This window comes from Podospora pseudocomata, chromosome 6, assembly GCF_035222375.1.
Source record: "Podospora pseudocomata strain CBS 415.72m chromosome 6, whole genome shotgun sequence".
Taxonomy (NCBI): Eukaryota; Fungi; Ascomycota; class Sordariomycetes; order Sordariales; family Podosporaceae; genus Podospora; species Podospora pseudocomata.
The window spans coordinates 3,201,975-3,224,394 of NC_085890.1; the positions used below are offsets into that span (position 1 = coordinate 3,201,975).

Sequence of the window (22,420 nt, forward strand, 5' to 3'; positions counted from 1 at the left end):
TGTATTTTATTGGCATCTCTGGAAACGATATTCGGGAGCAGTTGTGCACGATACCCTCAGGATGACCGTTTCTTTTTTGGGAAATGAAATTGGATACTTGATCTTTTTGGCTCTCGAACATTCAGTGTGAACTGTCGTTGGTCGGATTTACTGCCGATGCTTTGGAATGCTCTGGCCGCACTGTTGATGAGCACGAAGGCCGGACATGTTACAATACACTGACAACCGAGTGGGCAGCGTCTTATATTTGAATGCAACATGCCACTGCCATCAGCTTTCAGGTTCAGAGGTCATGCAGGTCCAGCCTGGTCAGGGCAGAATATGGAGACAAAATCGCTCGAGTCAAGCGACAGAGTGCAACCTCGATATTAGCCTGCCTTCTTGCTACTCGACAAAACGGATCCCTCCGATATTGCTTTCGGCGGGGAATCGTTTAGCCATAAATTCTACCTCGCACAACCTCCGCAACATACCCATATGCGAGCCAATGCCGTAACGTCGTGCTATATTTATATCCCGTCTTCACCCCGATACCCTCTGCCGAGCACGAGGCAGCCCAGCCCGGGGCCGTTACCAAACACTGAGCTGACAATTCGTAAAGTGCAAGCAGACCATCAACGCTGGTAACCATGGGTGTCTGTCGGTGCGGTGCAACATGTTGATTTTGCGGGTGGCTGATGATGGTATAGCTCCGGTAAGATGGCCGGAACCCGGTGGTCTGCAGGTTGAACCCGGATATGCTATAAGACTGGATGATCAGCTTCTTATTGTCTCACATAAGTGAGTTCTTCACCTACCACATCCCGCTCCCAACCCGGTAGATCAATTCCGACCCTTTGGAACTCGTTTGCCAAGGTATCCATGTAAGTGCAAGATGTCGATCGTATGCTGTAGGGGTTCCCACCGTTCACTAACAATGAAACGCGGCTTCTCGACCGTAGTCAGACGTGCAATGCTTTCTACGGCGATCTTCAGGGGCCTCCTGGTCTCTGCTCTGGCTGTTGCGGGGGCTTCGGCAGAATGTACTCGATTCATCGAGGCCTATGAGGGAGACACATGTGCCATCCTGGCTGAGATCGCCGGCATCACCGTGACTCAGTTCCTCCGGTCCAATCCTTCAGTGACGAGCTGTTCGCAGCTGGTTACTGGTGGTTTATATTGCATCGAGGGAATTGCCGACAGTGGCCCTACAGCTTCGGCATCACGGACGACATCTGCTGCCCCTACCTCTTCTTCTCCGGTACGCCTCACCGTCAGCCAGGATGGCACTTGTGGCTCGGGCGTGACCTGCACCGGATCGAGCTTCGGAAACTGCTGCTCGCAATTTGGCTTTTGCGGTAGTTCGGCTGATTACTGCTTGTCAGATGGCTGCCAAAGAGGTTTTGGCTCTTGCGGTGCCGGCGGTATCTCTTCTGCCAGCAGTGCTCCCATCACGCCGGGGCCTACCGCTTCAGTCACTGTCACTGTCACGTCCGTTGTAGCCGTCACCCGCACTTCGATCGTCTCCCAGACCAACACAGCTACTGTTACGACCACTGTACCACAGACGGTCGTTGCTACCAGGACCATCACCAACACCGTTCCGGCCACGGCCTTTACAACCCAGACAGTTCGCGTCACCTCCACCACTACTCTCACCACTGGTGCCACCGCCATTGTGACCCGAACGGTCGACCTCACCTTGACTAGCATCGTAACACGCACAGCCACAGTTCCAGTCACCGCCACGCTAACAACAGTCATCACCAACCTGGTGGAGGTCACCGTCACGTCAACCAGATCCTCCACGACCACGACAACAACCACGAGAACAGTTCAGACTGTCGTACCGGTAACGCAGACACTGACAACTATTCTAACCAGTGTCTCAGTCTCGACCAGGGTGTTGACCAGCACGGCAATTGTCACAAGCGGGACATGCGGAACGCCGACGACAAGAGCGCCAGCTACGACGACAACCCCGAGTGGAAGTCGGCCAACGCTACCCGGAACACCCAGTAACTGTGAGTGAAATGAGAAACTCAGGCAGGATGAGACATGGAATTTCTTTGGCTTGGCGTGAGGAAGATGCTCCTGAAAAAACGTCTACTGACCACCTCCTCTTCGGCATTATCATAGGCAAGAACTTGGCCGTCATTACCCTGAACGACACTTGCCGCAGCTTGGCCTCGAGGGCGAATTTGACACTGCTTCAGTTGTATGTTCCCCCTGCTTTGCGGATCAAAAGAAAGAGCAAACAGGCTAATGACAGTAAAACAGCTACGACCTCAACCCATCCGTAAGTCGCGAACCCTTAGGTGGCGAAGATGACCTCAACCGCTACTGCACACCCGAATTCATCGACCTCTTGCTGAGCGGCCTCTGTCAGATCAACTGTGACCAATTGTGGGAGGGGTATTATGTGTGCGTGGGGAGATAAGTAGACCAAGTCCCAGACCGGGGGCGGGGGGGAGAATAGCGGGGGTGTCTTGGATTTGATAAAATATGATGGGTGAATTTATGCGACCATATGACCACGGGTATGATATCCAAGTTGTGATGAATACAAAACCTCACCTCCCAATCCCAAACGCCTCGCTATAACACAGATCCAAATCTTCAATATTCATGCCATGGTCACCCCGTCAAAACAGGCGAAGTCGACACCCTCCCCACATACTCCCAACTCCTCGGCCTCCCGCTCGAAAACCGCCACTCATGGATATTGCCATTCACCATGCCAAACACCCTCTTTTCCGGATTCCCAGTGATAGCGGTAAACCGCACCTCGCCCTTCTGATCCCCCAACCCAGCCGGATCATCCTCCTCTCTCGCCAACGTCCATTTGTTTCCGGCCAACCCATCCAACGTCCTCACCCCGAGCCTCCTCCCCCCATCCTCCAACGTCACAATCATCTGATTCACCAAGTCGTACGAAAACGCCGCCATGTTATGCGAAGCCGGAGTAGAGGGCATGTCCCCCAATGAATCACTCTCTGTTCAATGTCAGCTTTCCCTCTCAACCCAATCAGTCCACCAAAAAAAAAAAAAAGAAAAAAGAAATCACTCACCCTCCCCAAAACCCCCAACCATCTCCTTCCCCGCCGTCCACCCCTTTAATTCCCTCCCCCCCTCAGGCACAAACACCACCCTCCAATAAATATCACTAACATTAAACCCCCCCTCCCCACCAGCCCTCACCAAACTCACCAGCCCCAGTTCCGTCCCCTCCCTCCCCTTGCCCACCTCAAACCCCCTCATAACCTTCATGTTGAAAACCCTCACCGTTCCCTCTCCGTCTTGATAACCAACCGCACTAGGCGGAAAAAGCCATTTACAATCCTCCCCAGTCCCGCACTGCGGTCTCAAAACCTGAAAGTTTTTGTTTTCCCTCCCCACCGTCAGTATAGCATCCCCCTGCCCCACACCACCATGTCGCCAGTTCTTCATGGTAACATCCGAAGTGACGAATTGGTGGAGGACGTGGTCGGTGGTGAGGACCATGACGCCGGCTTGAAAGGCTGGGTTGGTGTACACGTATGCTGAGATGGGTGTGCCGGGCAGGAGGTCGTAGGTTGAGGGGAGGAGGGCGGAGAGGGAGTATGTTGTCCAGATGCGGGCGGTGGAGTTCCAGATGGACACCAAAAGGGAGTTGGAGGGGGGTGGGAGTTGGGAGTAGACGTGGAGGTGGACGATGCTTGTTTTGGGGTCGGTGTAGTTTGCTGAGGCGAGGGAGGAGAGGGGGGAGATGTTGGAGGGGAGGGCGGTGAGGTTGATGGAGGGTTGGGATGGTGGTGGTGCTGGTGGGGAGTTGTCGGTGGCGTTGGGGGAGAGGGAGTCGTCAATGTTGATCTCTTGGGAGGGAGGGGATTTTCGTTGGGAGATTGTCACGCCGAGGGCTATGCCCACGATGGCAACAATGAGAATGACCGCGCCGATTATGGACAGGATGAAAATGGTTTTTCGCTTCAGGCCGAGGATGCGTCGTTCTGGAGGTTCTTTGGCCGAGGTTGTGTCGATGCTGCTTTCGAGGCTTTGAACATTGGCGTAGGCAAGGTATTTGGCCGTCTCTCCGCTTCGCTCGACCGCCTGGGGAGCATCCTCCGCGACTACCTCGGGGAAGTCATGCTGTCGGTGAACCGCCTCGGGCAGATCGGAGTACTGGAGATTTGGCAGCGCCATTGCCATCATCAATTAATTCTCCGTCTTTCCAGGTCATGTGCGGGAAAGAATGAGGGTGAAACTGATCAGACCAGACGGAAAAGAGAAGCTGGGGGAGAGAAAAAAAAAGATCAGCGACCGACCCTCCACCAGAATTATTCCCTGTTTTGTGCGATGATAATCCTCTCCCAAACCCTTGGACGGGACCCCCCAAAGCAAACAACAGTATAACATAGAAAAACGCCAACCAACGGAGAAGCGCGTTTGCTTGCCTCGGCAGCCGCTTCCGCGCCCCTTCAATGCAGGCTTGGGCCGAGGGGAATAGAGGGGCCGCGCTTCTCATGACCTTGTGGTTGGCCGCTTATTGTAGTGATCTCCTGCCAAGACATGTCCCAGTGAGGCGCGGCTACCAATGTCCACGTTGTCTTGTTGTACAGACCATTTCCACGACCCCCCTCCCCACTGGGTATGTCCTGTTGTACAGACCTCGTGCCGGATACCGATCACTCATCATTTCCCCAAGGGCCATGCATACAGGTGAAACAGTTGGTGGCAACTAATACGCTGGAAAACGACACCATATATGTACACATAACCCCTTCAACACCCAGTTACACACGAAGGAAGGTTTTCCTAAGCCTTCTTGATAAACACCTCCAATCCTGATTGCACCACAAAGAAAGACGCATTGGCCTTGAGCGGTTGGCCCGGGTGCGCCAGCTCAAACCTGTAGTCCCTCAACAACCGTGGAATCACCTTGTTGATTTCCAGAAGCGCCAAGTTCCGCCCAATACACAGATGGCTTCCACCCCCAAACTATCGAGAACAAAACATCAGCATCTCCCAGCGCACAATGCGGACAAAAAAAAACGGGTGCTTACCTGAAACATATACCTCTCCATCTTCTTCGCTTTCTCCTCGTCCTCCAACCACCGCTCAGGTCTGAAATCGTCTGCATCTTGCCCAAACGTCTCCTTATCACGATGTAGCACCCACCCGTTCGCCGCGATGGTGGTGCCTCCAGGGAAGAAATGTCCATCCAGCTCCGCACCCTCAGGCGGGACCAATCTCGTAATGTTGAGCCCCACCGCCGGCCTCACCCTCATCGCTTCCTTGAGACAGGCCTGCAAGTAATCCAAACTCTGCGACTGATTCCAGGTGATATTCCCCTCGGCCGGGATTACCCCCGTGTTCACCGCGTTCTCAATCTCCCTCAGCAACGCCTGGTAAACCGGCTTCGAATCCAAAATATGCCAAAAGAAGCTCTGCATCGTCGACGCCGTCGAGTCCGATCCCGCAAAGCTATTTCACCATCGAATTAGCCATCTTTCGACAAATCCTCCCACAAGGAGAGACTTACATGGCCCCATGAGCCACAGCAAAAACATCCCCCACCCCAAACCTTTCCTTATCCCTCAAATGCCCCTGTATCAAACTAGCCATCAAATCCCTCCTCCCGTCCACCCCAACCCCGCCCCTCAACCCACCCCCCCTATCCTTATCAAACGGCTGCCGCCTCCCCATCTCCTCCAGCGCCATCCTCGTAATCAACGCGTTCTTGGTACTCAACCAAGGCACAAACTGCCAAAGCGGATTCCTCCGCAACAAAAAATCCAACTCCGGAACCTGCCCCACAATCCCATTATACGTCTGACTGTTATCAATCGTCTTGATCGCGTTGTCCACATCCCTCCCCTCTTTCAAAAACCCAAACGACCTCGAAAACGCCACCTCTCCCAGCACATCAAACGCAAAATAGTGCAAATAATCCCCCAAATCAAACTCTCCATCGGGCGACGACTCGATATGGTTGTTGATTTTCGTCGCCAAGAGCTCGATGGTATCGTCAATAAACGGCGACAGCTGCTGCATCGCCGCCATGCTGTACGGCACGTTCGCCACCCGCTTCTTCATAGCGTGGACGTCCTCCCTCGTTTCGGTGAAAATATCAGGGTTCTCCGGCGGGGGGAAGACCCCGTAGAAATCCGTCTTGAAAAATCTCTTCCCTGCTGACAGGAGCGTCCTCGCCGCCTCGGGGGACGAGACCGAGACTTCGTTTGGTGCGATGCGAACGACGGGGCCGTATTTCCGGTGCAGGTCGATATGTTCGAGATGGGTCCGGCCCGAGGCGACAGATTTCACTTTCCAGAGCCGGGAGATGGATGCCAGGACGGGACCGGGGTACTTCCGCAGGGGGGAGGCATATCTCTTGACGAGAGCGCGGAGGAAGAGGAAGGAGAGGGTGAGGAGGAGGTAGTGCGCTGTGAGAAAGGTGGTGATGGTGTGGAGGAGGTTTGCTGGCGCGAGGCCGGTCAAGTCTTCGTCGGGTTTGAGGACACCCATTGTTTAGGTGGGGGGCTGGTGTTGAAACCCCCGACCAAAATGTGGGAATGTTTCCTGTTGTTTGATGGGAAATAACTGAACCAAGGTGCAACTGTTGAAGTTGTCTGGCTCAGTCAGGGGGTTATATGTCTTGAAGGCTTAGAAAACGCATACGAGAGAGCCCGACTTGTGGGAACCGAGGAAGCGGTTTTCCAACAGACATATATGTGATAGTAGTCCCAGAAAAGGAAAACCCCAGCTATAAGGCAACTCAATCTCTCTCAACCGGCCGCCGCTGAGGGGGGGAGGGGGGGGCCGCCATCTGCCGATCTACCCATCGGTCATGGACACTTGATGCCAAGCCCCGGTTGAAGGCCAGCCACAGCCAACGACAGACATCTGGATCTTCACCAACTCCAGCATGATGATTGGTTGGTCGAGTGGTGTCCGAGGAGGGTGAGCTGGTGGATGCATGAACGGGCGGCTCCAATCAGTGGCTCGTTCGGTCGGACGTTAAAATAGAGTGCGAGGAAAACCTGGGGATTGCGGAGACGGTATGGGGCACTTTGCCCATGGCCGAGCAGCTAGTGAGTGTGGAGTAAGTGGGTGGTGAACGAGTGGCATTGAATCTGTTACGATTTGGTAGTCCCATTCCTTCCCAACCCCTCAGAACCTACAGGTAAACAACCGACAGATCCATGGTTGAATGGAGAACAAATCCTGACTCTGTTTGGGCGTGCAAAACGGGCGTCCCAAAGCCAGGATCAATACCACCCCACGGTCCCGAACATACCCGCTCTCAACCACTCTTCGATCCAAGCCGTGTCCCGGATGGAGGGACCGCAATAAACCAAAGAAACATGGTTCGGGCATCCCACGTGTTCCATTGGCGTCGGTGAATAGTAGCAAATGGCTGTCGCTGGGCTGGATGCGGAGAAGATTACGAGAGCATTATCAGTGCACTTTTGGCCGTCGGCAGTTGATTTGGGAATCCTGAGGCGTCAGGCTAAAGCGCGTGACCATCCACCTGGGAAAGCTTGGTCAGGCTATCAAGTGTCCCGAGCGGGGCAACACCACTGTCTTTTCCGAAGTGCGAAGTGATAAATATTGGGGTAAAATGCGATATTTGGTTGGAGACAGCAGCCAAGATGGATTAGCAAAGGCAGTCCACCAGGTGACAGGTGCAGGACGATAAGCAGTGACCAACTGGATAAACCCAGACATAGATAGCACAGCAACATCAGATTACTGAACCATCATCAGCTATCAACACAAAGCACATCTATTTGCCTCGAGGCACCCATCGCGCACCGTCTCAACTGTAGCCTGCCATTTTAATGCCCAAATGACTCCAAAACTCCAAGCAATGATTCACCAGTGACATGAACATAGCCCCCAAATTTCACCCTTGGTATCCCTGAATTAGACCTCCACCGCCTTCTTGGCCGACGCCTTCTGCTTCTTCAACCTCGCTTTCCTTTCCGCAATCTCCTTGTCGAGCTTCTCGTCGTTGCTCTCCGGCAGCACCTTCTTGGCCTTCTTCTTTGGCCTGTCCTCCTTGGCAACCGGTGCCTCCTCGGCAGCCGGCTCAGGCTCGGCATCCAACGACTTGCGCTTCTTGCCAATGTTGGGCTTCTCGCCCTTGATGAGCTTTTGTTCCCTCTTGCCGGGGAGAGCGCTGGACCCCTCCTGGCCGTTGGGAACAACCTTGCTCTCGTCCAACCACAACTCGTCCGTCTGATATACGGGAAGGGCAGCTGTCTCTGGGCCCTTGACGTAAAAGCTGCGGACGTTGCTCCACTTCTGTGGCACAAATCTCTCGACCAGCTCCTTGACCACCACGGTGATGTTCTCGGCGATCTTCTCAGGTTCCCACCCAGCGTATCCAACCTTGATGGCGGTGTTGGTAGAGGGGGTAAGATGCACCAGCGCGGCACCGATGGCCTTCTCGACCTCCTTGACAATCTCGGCGGTGGGACGGGCGTTGGCATTCTCGGTGGGGTCGCGCTTGTTCTTCTTGACCATGAAGCCCTTGGGAACAGCAACACGCTTGCCGTCAACCTTCTCGCGCTGGGCCATCAGCACCACAGGAATGGGGCGCTTGGTGGTGGTCTTGAAAAACGTCTTGCCGAGCGCCTTGGGGAGGCGGTTGATGATTCTGTCGTCGGCAAGGAAAACATCGTGCTCGCTGAACAGCTTGCGTTGGGCCTCGTACGCCTTGAACTTGGCTTTCAAGTGGGTGAGATCGATGACTCTGCCAATCTTCTTGCGAAGCTCCTCGGGGAACTCATCGGCGACGGCGTTCTTGTAGTATCTCTGGGGATCGGCTGTGATGAGGCAGACGCTGACCTCTTCGCTGGTGTTCAGGGGGTTGGGGAGAGCAATCTTTCCTGGCTGAAGGCCTGGGAACTGTTAGCGCCTGTCGGGCACAGAACCAAGAGTGAGTGAATCATCGACGCTTGGTGCAAGCGTCGGCTTGACTCGCGATGGCCGAAAGCCTCCTTTGAGGCCACTCATGCCATTGACGGGGCGTGCTCAAGGGATAAAGACATACGGTTGTTCTCGTGAATGTGGTTCTTTGTGGTGAGAGTGAGCCAGACGGGAGTCTCGGCGACGGTGGTTTCGGCATCAGCGAGGAGGTTTTGCTTTCCGTCCTTGGGCGGGGCGGCGGCGGCCTTCTTGATATGGGCAACAAGCGCCTTGCAGGCCTTGAGGGTCTGGTCAGGGTTGACAGGGACCGTGGTCTCTGCCGTCTTGGTGACAGCAGCGGAGGGCGACATTGTGAGGTGATGATATGGACAGCGGCAAGAAGGTTGTCGTCGGTCGTCGCAATCCAGGTCGGCTTCTGTCTCTTGCGACGGCGATAACTTTTTTCTGGGTCCTCCAAGAAATTTTGGCGGTCGGAGGGCAGGATTTTCCGCTTATCTTATCAGCGAGATCTGTGCCTGCCGGGACACCCCTGCTCAGCCCAAGAATAAGGTAGGTGGGGCTGATGTGGGGCGTTCGTTGTGGTTGCTTGCAGCTGTTGTTCCAGATCTCTGGTTCTTCAGGTGCTTCCGTCCAGATGACGATCCAAGAAATCTCATGATTGGTTCTGTTGTTTACTTACTTTTCCATCGCACGAGGCACTTCAAGAACTGTTCCTAAGACGATTTATCCATTTGCATCTTCTATTCGAGGCCATTTTCTTCAAACATACAAATAATACATACATCACCCTAAAAGCATTCCGTCCATTTCGTTCCCTTAGCACCTCGTCATCCTCGTCCTCTTCCCCCATCGTCAAGCCAGATGACGACGCCAATCCGTCAGCGAAACCATCAACCATCACCCCCCTACGATAAAAAGCAAAATTGTACACGGAAACAAAACGCCTTGCGCTATGCGAATATCCTGGAGCAAATACAGCGCTACAAAGCGACGACCCCTAATATGAGACAGACGAAGAAATGGGGTATGGGGGTATGTGAACAAGGTGTTTCCGTTTTCCGTCGCAACAAGAACTCCGCTACCGCCGCCGATAGCCGATACGAGAGAAATCATGGATCAAAAAGGTGAAATAATGTGACATGTTGTAGTAAATAGTTCAAGGAGTCTTGGGGCGCTTCCAAAAGTATTGCTGAACTCATGTTAGTCATGTTGACAAACTGAACAGTACGATTTGGGCGGGCTTACTTTGTGCTGCTTGCGGCAGTTTCTCAAACTGGGCTTCCGAAGGCCGTCCGTCACGGCCAGACGGCGATGTTCATCACTATCCTTCTCAGGGATGTAGTAATACTCGCTTTCCAGAGGCTTGCCGGCCGCGTCCTTGCCCTGTCTACGGATGATGCCGACCGCCGCAGTACCCTCAATAATAACACGGAGCTGGTCCTTCTTCAAGTCCTTCTTTTCGGCAGCAGGAAGGTTGGTCATGATGGTGGTCAAAGGAGTCGAAGAGAGACGAGAGAATGCAAGCTGGTTGACCACGTGGTTGGTGATGTTGGCCTTCTGTTCGTCACTAAGACCGCTCAACAAATCCTCGGCCTCGTCCTCAGAGATGGGCTCCATTCTCTCCTGTGTTCTGCCGGCAACATCGGAAAGTGGGTTACGAGACACACGGTGTCCCCGAGGAGAGTTGGCCGAGAAAGAGGCAAGGCGGCTGTTGAGGTTGGCGCCAAAGGGACCGAAAGAGTGAATGATGGGGTCATTCTCCTCGTCTGCATCGTTTTCCTCCTCCGATTCGGGCTCGCTTAGGTCGCTGGACAAACTTGGAGCAGCTTGTGTCATGAAGCTCTCCTCGACAGCGTCGGTCAGTCTCGGCAATTCTTGCTCATCAGCACTGGCATCCTCATAGATCTGCACCGCGTCGACATGCTCGTTATCGACAGCCAACAACTCGTTGAGGCTCGCGTTTGCCCTGGACACATTGGCAGGTGTGGGTGACTCGGGACTACCGATGCGCACCGACCTTCTAAGAGGACTACCATGAAGCTCCGAAGCACCTGCCACCCTGCCAACTCTTGGGCGAGGAGACTCATCCCAGGATGAATCACTGAGCTGACCCAACACGTCACGTTCCTTCTCACGACGCGGCCATTGTACCAATACTCTCGCATCGTGGACATCGATCATGATGTCAGCACCTTCGGTCTCCGAGGTGAAGGAATCACCCTTGGCCAACTCCCATGTCTGCCCCTGGCAGTGAAGCTTTAGGCCGTTCCATCCATTGCATACAATCTCAATCTTGTTTGGTTCGAGGGGCTCTGCGGCGGCGATATATCGCGCCTTGACGTGTACTCTGCTGATTAACCGGTTGGCCGACAGCTGATAGTGTGAAGAATTGCTCGATCGTCCCATCAACAATGTCTCCCCGTTCTCGTTGAGGTCCACAGAGCGGACATCGCACAGTGGAGCACGCTCTGTGACGCTTGACCTCGACTGTGGTCTTGGAGGAGCCGGCCGGTTTCTGACGCGTGGGGGACTGGAGGAGAGGATGCCGGTGCTCGATGTTGGTGCCGGAGTGGGATACTTAAAGAAGGCTGATGCTGTTGCCTGCCGCTTCGATGGCCTTGGGAGACCTGGTGATGAGGAAAGGGGTTCGAATGCAGGGAGCAAGGAAGGTGCAGGCCGCTTTACGCCCTGGAGGGTGGGCAGCGAGGGCTCCAGGGTTTTGGTGAGGGCGGAAGGAGAGGAGTCCATTGTTCGTGTTGTCTTGATCTTGGTTGGCTCACGTCTTGATCGTGACAGGTTTATGGAGTAGCTTTTGCAAAGTTGGGAGTGGTGGTGAGGTTGGAAAAACCTTTGCTAGCCGTGTCCTGGAAGTGGAAACCTCGCGTGTCCAGGTTGAGGCGCGTCGAAGTGCGGTCTTTTCCACCTGCAGAACCCGCCTACCAAATTGCGATGTTCCTTGTAAGTCGTTCCAATTATGGGCGAGCTGCTGTAGCTGACAATGACGAGGACACCAAGGGATAATAGAAAGGAAGAGAATTAGAAAGCCCAAACACAAAAAGATGGCCTCGTGGAAAGTGACCCGGGTAGTGTGTAGCTGGGAGGGCTTTGTGGGAAGTGGGGATTTTGGGTATTTAAGAGATGCAGGTTTCGTGTCCCGTCGTCTCACTCGTTGCGGCAGGACGCGATTTTGTTAAAGAGGAGTCCCTGCTGCGGCGGGCGCGTTTTTGGCGTGGCATCCCATGTCGCGTTGTCTGGCTGGCTGGCGTGCTTCGGTCCAGCATTGTCCAGCGCTGATCCCGGGCCATTTGGTGGCTTCAGCAGGTTCGAGGTCCCCTATGGAGTATTCACCGCCCTTGCACAGCGGTTATGCATCAGTACAATCTGATGACATACAGGGGGGTTTGAGTGGCAGAATTCAATCCCAGCTTTAAAATCCGATGGATTTAGATTGGATAAGGTAGATATCTCCCTACAGTTAGATGAACATGTGGGGCTCTTTGACAATGGCTTTCTTTCTACATGGACGGTTTGTTATTTGTTTTTCCTTCTTCTTCTTCTTGTCCATCCTCATCCACCTTTTCTCTCTCGCTCTCGCCAACGTTGGCCCATGTTTCCGCTACTGCAGCAACGCAGAAAAAAAGCCAGCCTCCTCCCCCACCTCAGGTTGCTTAAGAGCTCCGCTCCAACAATTTTCTAGGCGCGTTTTTTCGCACCTCCTCTGCCCGAGGCACCCACCCCCATTTAAAGTTTCGCGATCCAACCCCACCATGGCTGGATGTTCCCCACAGCTAGATTATTGAACTTTATTAATATTCTAGGCCTGAACATTTTTTGTTGGTGATGTTGTGGAAATAGATAGTTTCACTGGAGCAAAAAGACGTTCACCTAACCCACGAGTTCTGAAGCTTGGGACGAGCTTTGGCATATGAGCTCATCTCTTTTGGAACCCGCATGTTCCCTGTTCTTGTTGTGCAGTTCGGAGTTGGATCACCGATCGGGGTGCGCCGAGGATAGATAGGTAGGTAGCCAAAAGGATTCCGATGGGTTGATAAGATAAGTATTGAGGAGTCTCATGAATGTGCCTACTGGGCTTGTAAGCTCGTATCTTGAAAAGGAGCCTCTCAAAAAACCACATCGGGCATGAAGTTCTTGTCATCATTGCTCTCAACGCTACTGTTGCCCAACAGCTCGGATCCCGGAGCAAAGCATGAGACACCGTGTATATGTATAACCATGCGTCATTAACCAGCTGGTCAATATTCGGAATCCAACACTTGCAACAACCAGAGAGCTGCATGCTGTAAGGAATGCTCGCATGTCGTGACACTCGGCCATGGTCATGCCGCCTCTTACCCACCTTCGCAATCTTCAGAAATTAGGCCCATGATGTCTCTCCATGACGCAACCCACAGCATGTTTGTGACCGTTACACCCGTTCATCCCACAGCAGACACAGCAAACTTAATTCCAAATACACTTTCCACCCCGTCATACCACAGTATGCGCATAAAATATGTATTCGGGGTACTCCCATGCCTACTCAATAACTAAAACAAAAGGTGCCAAAGACTCGGACCTTTGCCTGATTGTTTCCCAACCACTGATTCCTGACGCCTATTCCCAAAGCGAACAAAATATAAACCCTGCCCCTATACACAGTAAATGACTCCCTTCATCGCTGTGCTCTTCCCAGCTAGGTACCCCATAATTACCCTTATCCATCCATGATTCATACCCAGAGTTCCGTGTTCCTGACGCACCCTTCCTAAAAAATAGTTCAATCCCTTACAAGTCGTTGCCCATATCAGACTCAACATCTCCGCCCCTCGAAGCAGGACGACCCTCTGACCTCCCGCCACTGCCCATGTCAAACTCTTCGTCTCCAATGTGCGAAGCAGGACGGGGATCCGACCTCCCCTTGTGCCTATTCAAAGGCCCAAAAAAATCCCCAAAAGCCTCCGTCAACAACTCATCCGACAACTGCATGTGATCCCCAGGCGCAGTCCTGAACTTCAGCCCGCCCTTGCGATCCAGCTCCCTCAATCCCAACCAATCCTCCGAATACAGCTTCCTCGCACGCAAAGGTGTAATCTCGGTGCCATTCACATCCTCAAACCACGACGTCTCCTTGGGCACCACCGTCGTGTCCTCGTCAAACATGTACATGACAAAGTTCGCCAGCTTCGCAATGTTCTTCTTGTACGTCTCGTTCTTGATCGACCGCTCGTTGTTGATATCCGCAAGGAAGTTGGAATGCTCGAGGTACTTCTCGTATTGTTCAGGATCGCGGAAATACTGCGCGGGGACCAGCTTGCCCTGGACCGTGGGGGACCAGGGATTGGTCCCTAGGACGGCCATGGCGAACCGGCAGATCCAGTCGTTCGTCTCGCAGTCTCTAAAGCGGGTGATACCGTTGTGCTGGGAGCCGAAGGTGATCAAACTCCGGACGGGGGGATTGTTACAGCGCTCGACGTAGCCGCGGAGGAACTGGCCGCCTTGGGAGAAGCCCACGGCGTCGATGGCTGGGGCGGTGGAGAGGATGGGATGGGCGGCGATGTCGGCGCACACTTTGGCTAGTTGCTCGGTGACGTTGCCGACGAAGGAGTCGTAGCGGTCGCGGTTGCCGGCGTCTTCGATGCGAATGGGGTAGACGAGTGTGCCGGGGTTGACTGACTCGGCGAGGTCGGCTACCTGGCGCATGCCATCAGCGTTGTAGGCGTCTCCGAGACCTGATTCGAAGGACAGTTAGCTGAAGATGGTCAATCAATGGAGCGAGCTGCGGTACTCACCATGCCAGATCACCACTGGCAGCGGGGTGTCATCATCGTCGTCATCTTCAAAGCGACTGACGGGGCTGGCAAACGTCGTCGCAAGCAGCGACCCGGCTGTGAACAACAGCCGCAAGTGGTTTTTTATCGCCATGATTTCGAGACCCCACGTAATAGAATACAGTGATGGCAGAACGACAGATTGAATGATTGCGCACCAGCAAAATAGTCGAAGGCGATGGGATTAGCGCATCAGCTTGGTGTTGGTTGGGAACAAACAGTCCAACAGGGTGCCTGAGAGAGCGACACTCGAAAACAATGCACTGCCAAGTCAATGGCTGCAGGGGTCAATGCTCCCCCACCGATGGCGGGGGTGGTGATCTCATTAGCCAGCGCCCCCACCTCCCTTCTCTCTTCAGTTGATCCTGGCAAGGGACCCCCACATTCTTCCTGTCTTGCTCAATCATCGATTCTGGCCATCACTCCCAAGACATACTTCTATCGACAGGTAAGCCACTGCCTTTCTTCTTTTGCAACACGAGTATGGACTTTTGCTATGACGATATCTGGTTATTTTCAAACGTTTCAAGACGGGGCTTAGACACATTGTCGATGCCGATATTGAACCATGCTGATGCTTGTTGCTCTTTCTTATCGCCAGTTACCGCTATCATTCAATACGAGTTGCTAACGCTATTACGGATTCACAGCATTTACCCCAGGAACAATAGGAGCAGACATGGTCTCCAATCTTGAAATCCCATCCCCTCCTCGCATTCAACACCAAGTCCGATGCCCTGTTCCCGCTACCGTCATCGTCCATTACCCCTCACTGCTGCACTGCCCCGGCAACAGAAGAAGTCCACTTCGCCCGCTTGCTCGTCGAAAGCTCAACAGTAGGCTTCCAGTCAATTCTGCCTCGAGTCAGCAACTTCCACGTGCTTGCTTTCCAACAGAATAAACATACCCGCCATCCAACACCGGTGTCCGAACCAATAGCTGCTTGAGCTGCTTCCAATGCTCAGGGGCAGTCCAAAGCGTCACCCCGCAAGACTTGCAAAACATCTTGTCTTTTGGCTTGCCGCTGTCGGTATTCTTGAAGGTGAAGGTGGTGATGAGCTCTTTGCCCGACTCAATGTCGATGCTCTCTTCTGGGAAGGCCACCATCTGTTTTGGTGTTAGCCATCGCTCAAAATGTGTTTCAAGATTTTGAACTTACCACCTGGCCCAGCCCGCCAGCGCCTTTGCTGCAATGGCCGCAATAACAGGTGCATACCGGATCAATAGGCTCAGCAGAGATGGTGAAGCGGATGCCTCCCTCTTCGCAGAGGCACTTTCCGGTGTACTTGACCGACATTGTGCTGCGGTGCGTTAGTGAAGTTGGAGTTTAGGACCTGGTTTGGTGGAGTTTGATGTGAGGGGTCGAGAGATGTTGATGTCTTTGAAGTCTTACATGACCCCCTTTTTGTTACCCCAAATCTTTGCTTGATTATTGATACGATTGGCACTGGGGCTTACTAAGAAATGCGCCCTTCGAAAAACACCCCTTGACTGGGGTTGGAGCACATGCTTCGGGATTTCTTGCAGCCTATCTCCGTGTCATACCAAGAGCCGCCCCTCCTTCTTTAGTGTCGATGATTCTTTGGTTGTGCATGATGTATAGCTTGGCGCTAAGACACGCCCAACGCTGGATCGTGTGTGCTTTATCGTTACATGGTGTGAATAATCAGTCTTGAAACACCGATGTTGGCTGTTTCTTTCTGCCAGACATTTAATCAGCCTAGAACACAAGAATACCTAGACGCCTATGATTGTCAGCATCAAAGGTACTTACAAGTTTCCCACGATGCTGGCTGTACAAGTTGCAGAAAATGTAGGCTTGATAATTATCTCTCTTGAATCTCTTGCAATCATACATGCAAATTCAGACATGACTCGCCCTAAAATCCTAGAGGTACCATTTCTCAATCCAGGAACGCATGCATGAAATCCTTTTCCTTTTGAAGCATCAGGGAAAGTAAGCCGAGTTCCTGAAGATTAGATGTAGTAAAGTATATGTTTAGCTTCAACGTTCGTACCGCTGATATCCCCTAACTGCCCACGATAACAACAACATCCTGGCCTGCTCTATGGGTACTAATACCTTTGACTCGTCGTCATGCTTCGAGAGCACATGATCACCAAAAGGCATTTTGAGATTCCCTACTTGATCATTACCCTAATCAAGAAGCCACCACTCACTCCCACAAGACAGCAGGGGTAAGCACGACTGGTCAACCAGGGGCATTGATAAATAATACAAATACCTATCCTCGAAAAATTCTGGACCTAATACATCGCTGGATGGTCCGAAAAGGCTTGAAGGGAAAATTCAACAATTCCCTAGTTGGTGTGTCTTCATGCCAGCACACCAGCCAATATGACAATAGGTAAAAAAGGCTTTGTTTCTTTTCCTTAGCCGAGCACAACATGTAGCCTGTCAGTAGATCTAGCCCTTCATTTACACGGAACGTGGCCGATTTGGAAGAATCCATGTAGGTATAAAGTCTGTATTGAAAGATGGTGACGAGAAAAAGAGAAACATGTCCATTACGTAAGAGTCGAGTTCCATAACCACACGTGAGGAAAAAAGCCACCTCGTTACAACCATCAAAGCTTACTACGCCGGTCTCGTATTCCTCAAGCTATATAGGCCAGTAGTACAAAGGTTATGAAACCGAGATAGATCTGTATCAGCAGGTCTAGCCAGAGCTTGCACACAATGCCATGCAATATCTTTTACAAAGTCAAACAGCATTCGCTTTATTTTGTCCGCCCCCATCAGCAAAACCAGATCACCTAAATAAATGTGTGCAGCATGTGTTCATATGAGTTGATTGTGATGTTACAAGCACATGTACAAAGCCAAAATCCCCCTTATCATCATCCTCCACCATGCCAGCCACGCGGGCGACTGTCCATAACATGATACCAATTTTCCCCACACAAGACTCTAACTCCACAACGTGGAGGAAACAAACCAAAGTAGAAAAAAAATAGACTTTGTTCTGTACAAAGATTTCGACGTAATATATGCCCACTTGAAACGAAAAAAGACAAGTATCATCCAACACAAACATGCAAACATGGATAGATAGGTAGGTATGCTCGCTCATCAGTCCCCCGTCCCACAGGCGGCTGCCAGCCTGCCATCACCACACATGAAAAAATGTCATAAAAACTCCCCAATAGCAATGCATGAAACCTTTCTTGTTGTGTCTCCCAAATTAAACCGTTCTTTTATTCTCCTTTGTCGTTTAGAAATCCCAAAGCGTTCCGAAGGCGTGGAGTCCGGCTGTTGTCATGTTAGCTTCTTTGCTTCTCTTGTGACCTCGTTGGAAGAGGTAAAAACTTACCCTCCAAGCACCCTTGCATCATCTCATCGTTACCCGCCTTGTTCGAGGTGATGAAGATAACCTCAGCCCCAAAGCTGTGCCACACATCCTTCAGCAGCTGCACGCTGTCTGGCCTGCCTCCCCTCTTCTTGGTGTCCCACAAGATCATCCTCTCCGGCTCGATGTTGTCGTGGATCAACCGTGAGATTGTTGGACCGAAGGTCTTCTCCTGATCCGAGCCAATCCAGATGAGGAACCAGTTGGGGCTTTGGATGCATGTCGAGAGAGCGGCGCCAATGCCAGTACCGGTGCAAACTCTGATGCCGCGCTTGAACATGGCCGAGGCGTGTCCAACACCAGCTGTTCCTTGTTAGTCTTCGTCAACGTAATGTGAAGAGAGCAAAGGGAAACATACCAAACTTGAGTTCACGGGTCCACACTGTCTTGGGCGGGTTGTCAACAAGGGACTTGGTGAAGTCGCCCTGAACGCCGCAGATGAGATAATGACACCCGCTCTTTCTCCCCTCACTAATGATACCAAAAGCATGGTACTCCATGATGGACGTCCTGCTGATTCTAGCCAAGAGACCCTGCTGCATACCGCGCTGGAACTTGAGAATGGCCACCTTTGGTGATGGAATCTCGACCTCGACCGGAACTTCGCGAAGGGTGACCCATGGGATGAGAACACTGTGGCCATGTGTTAGCTCGACCGGCACACAGATAGAAAGGGGGAGGTGGTAAGCATACAAGACTGTCATAAAGACCGCAAACCAAAGCTCCTGTGTGGAGATCAAAGAGTGCGCATCCAGCCTCCACTCTCCAAGCTTCAAGTCGTAGGCATTGCCGAGGACGACAAAGATCCAGGTAGTTGCCAAACCCATCCAACCAATCAACCTATGATGTCCCTCGAACACGTTGTGGTGGTTGTTCCTGACCCAAGGAAACGCGCTCAAGATACTGATCACAACCAGCACATTGGTGATGATACCAGTGGCGATCACGGAAGGGTGTTGCTTGGCATGGTGAATGAGGATGTCGACGATCTTGTAGAGCAGCCAGCTGTGGTGCAAAATTAGCATGTTATCACCATCGACTGAGTAGGAGAGAGACGTACCATGCTCCAGACAGGGCACATCCGGAGTGAATGCCACCAACGTGCTGCAAGATCGAAGTTACAGCGAGCTTGAGCCAAATAGGGGCCCACTGTTCAATGTATTAGTCAGTGATTTTGGTCTCTTGGCATGATCGTCAACAGGGTTGATGACTTACACTCCTGAGCCCGTAAATAGAGATGATGTACAGGAACCTGAGGAACAGTTCATTTCTCATCAGGATGGCCATCAACAAGTTACCCAACACCAACGCGCCTAGGTGGTTTGTGGCGTATTCGAACTTCCCGATAGCAGCCATCAAGATACCGATCAGGTTAAGAGTCACCACAATGGTGAAGAACTTGCGGTAGGTGTTGTACCACAGTTGAAACAGAATCCATCGGCTGACTTTTCTCTTTGGCTTCGCTGGTGGCTTGCCTTGTGGCTTCTTGAGATCATCGCTGGCGGGAGAGGGCGGTAAGTTGCGCGAGGCAAGAGTGAGGACTGGTGTGGAGGAGGATGGTGTGATACCCTCATGAATGGGAGATGTTACCGGTGTTGGCTGGACTGTCTCGACCTGCTGGATTATAGCCTTCTCATCAACAGAGTAAACTGGTGATGGTGGGGTAGGGAGGACCGGTAAAGATTGTTGGGAGGCTTCGTAGATACCCTTCTCGGCATCATCGTAGGACTGGGCGGTCGTGTCCCCGACGTGGTTGTTCCTCGACGACATGATGATGTCTGTGGGTATGTGTGTCTGTCTAGGGTAGTCCTTCCGCCAAGAGAATAACCGCAGACAGACTGGGCGACCAAGGGAAACTGGTGGTGGTGATGGTTCGGGACCGGGTGTGGTCAGGGACAAGCCGACTTATAACCACTTTTGGGCAGGAAGGGAATGACGATGGTGGGAGGAGTGGGTTCTATGGTGTTGTTGTCGAACCAAGGAAGGAAGCGAACAGGAGAGCGGATGGTCGGGCCGTGGTGGACCGTGTCTGCGGTTCTTGACAGGACCCGTTTCTGGTGGAGTAAGAACGAAGGGTCTGGGGGCAGGACCTGGAGGCTCTCGCCGTGCCAATCCTACCGTAACAGCGGCTCCCAAGATGCAGAGTCGCAACTTCGGTCCCAGCAACCCGAAAGTCGCGACAGCAGAGTCTGCCTTGGTCAGGGCGGAAGTCAAGTCGTCAGATCCGTTTGGTCCACTGGGCCTGGAAAGAAAGAAGGTGAATTTGGGGGGACAGGTCACAGGACGAGTCACGACCGGCGAGATATGTAGGTTTAAAGGTTTGGAGGGCACCTGGGCTCCATGAGAGCAACAGGGGGGGGGAGGGGGAGGAGTGAAAAGCCTCTCACCCATATTGAGTATGCCGGATGTGGCAGTTGGGTATGGTTCGACATGTGCCGGCCAGTGGTGCTGGGATGGCTGTGAATGACTTCATTGCACTGGTGGCAGTATCTTGGTCTTGGCCCCTCCAGGGCAATTGCCGCCGCCCCGCGCTTGCTCGTATCACCGCAGGCGTGTTTGCAGACACCAGCGTCCCAATTAGGATGTCTGAACAATATTCGAAGCGAGATTATTTTATCGTGCCGCCAGTGCAGCTTGGCCGAGGTACATGACGTCTACGGTAGGCAGACAGTAGTCCCTCCGCAGTCCGCGTTTCGGCCAAATCCCCATAAAAATGCCATGATTATCCATATTACCCCCCGGATTCGACGGCGGACTCTGCACGTCCACCCCATGGCACGTGGGACCCCGGGGAATAGATTTTTCAGCGGTACGCAGCCAGAGCCTGATTGTACCCAAATCGAACGAGCGGGCGAAGGGGGGTGAGGGTGAGGAGTACGGATCGAGATCCTGCCCTGATGATCAGTCTTGAAGTCGCCGTAGCAGCACCGCAAGAGACCGCAACTGCCCCGAAGTGAGCCCGTGACTGGTGGAGCGCAAGTCAACACTGGTTCTTCCAGACGTGGGTTGAAGGGTTGGGTGTATGTATGGTTGCACATGGTATGCTCGAAAAGGCACTAGGAAGCGAATGGGGAAGGGCAGCGAAAAAAGGAAGCAAAAATGGTAGTCCAGAACCAGAAGAGAGCGCGCAGAAGAGGAAGCACTCGCCCCAAAAGGAGAACCATGGATGGTCGCGGGTGATCCCGACTGCGACTTTCGGAGACGCATCAGGACAGGACAGGAAAATAGGCGCGCCTTGACGTCTGGTGCTGCCGTGCTGGTGAGGGGCCCCAGGATATTGGCGCGGGAAGACGGGCGTGCGGCAAAGAGAGACGAAAGTCTGGGGACCCCAGGTTTTTGCGGCTTCTTTTTTTCTTTTCTGCCTCGTTTCGGTTTCATGCAAGATTTTGAGGAGTGCATTTCGGCAGCCACTCCCTCTCCTCCGCCACTCCGGCAACAGAAAGAGGAGAGATCTGATCTGGCGGGACCTGGTCAGTCTCGCCGCCGCGCCGGAACACCCTGGATACCTTGCTAGATAGTATGGGCGGCGGGGCCTCACCTTAACACGTCTTAGCTCGCCAGGTCCCATGAAACCGTCCTTCATTTAAATCGGTCCATTTAATCGACTGTTGGGACGATGGTTCATAAATGCCTCGTATGTTGACGGTGGTTAGAATTCCGCCTCTGCCGCAGGTCGGGGTTCAATTGCACGTGTGAGCAGTCTCTCGTTCCACCTCCGTCATCAGGGTTGTTTGAGCTGTGCAGGCACAAGTAGGGTGGAAGGAGCCAGGGAAATGGCGGGGAAAGCATGAAGGCGGGCAGAACAGACAGAGAAAGGTACATACCTGATGGAGGCAACCTGGCAACTTGCAAGATTTTCGGCTTGCCCGCGGGGGTATTAACGGCGGTATCTGCACCGTTGAACCGTTCAATGCCACCTTGATGTGGCCCGTGCTTCCTCAATGACACCCTCTGCCCCCACCAGATCTAGACCACACCAAGACCGCGCTGCTAGCTGCGGATCATGGGTTGACAGAAATAGTCGGCGTAACCCAAAACTGACGACCGCATTCCCCTCCCTCAGCTCCTCTTAAAGCCAAGGCGGCGGAATCCTCAGCTCAGGGCAACAACAAAAGGGAAACCCGGACATGGTGTTGCACCTTCTCTTCCAGCTGTCGGTCCATTGCCTGTCAGGTGCTCACAGAGTGTAACACAACTTTGATACCCGGGGCTGTTGAGGGTGTCACCCAAAGGGTATTTTGGTTAGGGTTTATGTCAGCCTGCATATGACGGGCAGTACTCGGATGAATCTACGGCGTGATGCGGTACGCGAGCTGCTTTCCCCATATA

At 52.9% G+C, this 22,420-nt stretch overlaps 10 protein-coding genes across 10 annotated transcripts; 1 reads left to right on the forward strand and 9 right to left on the reverse strand.

The window, feature by feature from the left end:
* Window positions 1-952: 952 nt before the first annotated feature.
* On the forward strand, window positions 953-2,442 carry QC762_000090 (uncharacterized protein; the record flags this gene model as incomplete). Its single annotated transcript, XM_062882742.1, has 4 exons — window positions 953-2,003; window positions 2,119-2,197; window positions 2,260-2,278; window positions 2,369-2,442. 4 exons carry the CDS (start codon window positions 953-955, stop codon window positions 2,417-2,419), a joined length of 1,200 nt encoding a protein of 399 aa, XP_062741059.1. The 3' UTR covers window positions 2,420-2,442.
* A 13-nt stretch (window positions 2,443-2,455) lies between these two features.
* QC762_000085 (uncharacterized protein) lies at window positions 2,456-4,243 on the reverse strand. The gene is made up of 2 exons (XM_062882740.1): window positions 3,063-4,243; window positions 2,456-2,975 (listed from the first exon to the last, which is right to left on the reverse strand). The coding sequence occupies exons 1-2, from the start codon at window positions 4,168-4,170 to the stop codon at window positions 2,617-2,619; spliced, it is 1,467 nt and encodes a 488-aa protein (XP_062741060.1). The 5' UTR covers window positions 4,171-4,243; the 3' UTR covers window positions 2,456-2,616.
* Window positions 4,244-4,639: 396 nt separating this feature from the next.
* Window positions 4,640-6,483, reverse strand: QC762_000080 (uncharacterized protein; the record flags this gene model as incomplete). The annotated part of the gene is made up of 3 exons (XM_062882738.1): window positions 4,640-4,956; window positions 5,022-5,442; window positions 5,501-6,483. The coding sequence occupies 3 exons, from the start codon at window positions 6,481-6,483 to the stop codon at window positions 4,774-4,776; spliced, it is 1,587 nt and encodes a 528-aa protein (XP_062741061.1). The 3' UTR covers window positions 4,640-4,773.
* A 1,401-nt stretch (window positions 6,484-7,884) lies between these two features.
* Window positions 7,885-9,346, reverse strand: CIC1 (proteasome-interacting protein cic1; the record flags this gene model as incomplete). The annotated part of the gene is made up of 2 exons (XM_062882736.1): window positions 9,017-9,346; window positions 7,885-8,864 (listed from the first exon to the last, which is right to left on the reverse strand). Exons 1-2 carry the CDS (start codon window positions 9,240-9,242, stop codon window positions 7,885-7,887), a joined length of 1,206 nt encoding a protein of 401 aa, XP_062741062.1. The 5' UTR covers window positions 9,243-9,346.
* A 260-nt stretch (window positions 9,347-9,606) lies between these two features.
* TOS4 (target of SBF) lies at window positions 9,607-12,106 on the reverse strand. Its single transcript, XM_062882734.1, has 2 exons — window positions 10,138-12,106; window positions 9,607-10,081 (listed from the first exon to the last, which is right to left on the reverse strand). The coding sequence occupies exons 1-2, from the start codon at window positions 11,638-11,640 to the stop codon at window positions 10,049-10,051; spliced, it is 1,536 nt and encodes a 511-aa protein (XP_062741063.1). The 5' UTR covers window positions 11,641-12,106; the 3' UTR covers window positions 9,607-10,048.
* A 981-nt stretch (window positions 12,107-13,087) lies between these two features.
* On the reverse strand, window positions 13,088-14,814 carry QC762_000050 (uncharacterized protein; the record flags this gene model as incomplete). The annotated part of the gene is made up of 2 exons (XM_062882733.1): window positions 13,088-14,621; window positions 14,682-14,814. 2 exons carry the CDS (start codon window positions 14,812-14,814, stop codon window positions 13,678-13,680), a joined length of 1,077 nt encoding a protein of 358 aa, XP_062741064.1. The 3' UTR covers window positions 13,088-13,677.
* Window positions 14,815-15,489: 675 nt separating this feature from the next.
* Window positions 15,490-16,087, reverse strand: QC762_000040 (uncharacterized protein; the record flags this gene model as incomplete). The annotated part of the gene is made up of 3 exons (XM_062882730.1): window positions 15,880-16,087; window positions 15,628-15,827; window positions 15,490-15,574 (listed from the first exon to the last, which is right to left on the reverse strand). Exons 1-3 carry the CDS (start codon window positions 16,015-16,017, stop codon window positions 15,490-15,492), a joined length of 423 nt encoding a protein of 140 aa, XP_062741065.1. The 5' UTR covers window positions 16,018-16,087.
* Window positions 16,088-17,521: 1,434 nt separating this feature from the next.
* Window positions 17,522-19,861, reverse strand: QC762_000030 (uncharacterized protein; the record flags this gene model as incomplete). Its single annotated transcript, XM_062882727.1, has 6 exons — window positions 17,522-17,994; window positions 18,056-18,394; window positions 18,450-18,724; window positions 18,785-19,096; window positions 19,152-19,240; window positions 19,307-19,861. The coding sequence occupies 6 exons, from the start codon at window positions 19,859-19,861 to the stop codon at window positions 17,957-17,959; spliced, it is 1,608 nt and encodes a 535-aa protein (XP_062741066.1). The 3' UTR covers window positions 17,522-17,956.
* Window positions 19,862-20,894: 1,033 nt separating this feature from the next.
* Window positions 20,895-21,674, reverse strand: QC762_0099430 (uncharacterized protein; the record flags this gene model as incomplete). The annotated part of the gene is made up of 2 exons (XM_062884181.1): window positions 20,895-21,056; window positions 21,630-21,674. 2 exons carry the CDS (start codon window positions 21,672-21,674, stop codon window positions 20,895-20,897), a joined length of 207 nt encoding a protein of 68 aa, XP_062741067.1.
* Window positions 21,675-21,688: 14 nt separating this feature from the next.
* Window positions 21,689-22,254, reverse strand: QC762_0099440 (uncharacterized protein; the record flags this gene model as incomplete). Its single annotated transcript, XM_062884182.1, has 3 exons — window positions 21,689-21,696; window positions 21,916-22,057; window positions 22,213-22,254. 3 exons carry the CDS (start codon window positions 22,252-22,254, stop codon window positions 21,689-21,691), a joined length of 192 nt encoding a protein of 63 aa, XP_062741068.1.
* Window positions 22,255-22,420: the final 166 nt, after the last annotated feature.

Bases quoted from the DNA above. Each gene is read 5' to 3' on its own strand.
- QC762_000085 (XM_062882740.1), bottom strand. From the start codon at position 4,170: ATGATGGCAATGGCGCTGCCAAATCTCCAGTACTCCGATCTGCCCGAG. The intron at 2,976-3,062 runs GTTTTGGGGAGG...GACATTGAACAG, and splicing joins GGGGAAGGAGATGGTTGGGG to AGAGTGATTCATTGGGGGAC.
- TOS4 (XM_062882734.1), bottom strand. From the start codon at position 11,640: ATGGACTCCTCTCCTTCCGCCCTCACCAAAACCCTGGAGCCCTCGCTG. The intron at 10,082-10,137 runs GTAAGCCCGCCC...ACATGAGTTCAG, and splicing joins ACTGCCGCAAGCAGCACAAA to CAATACTTTTGGAAGCGCCC.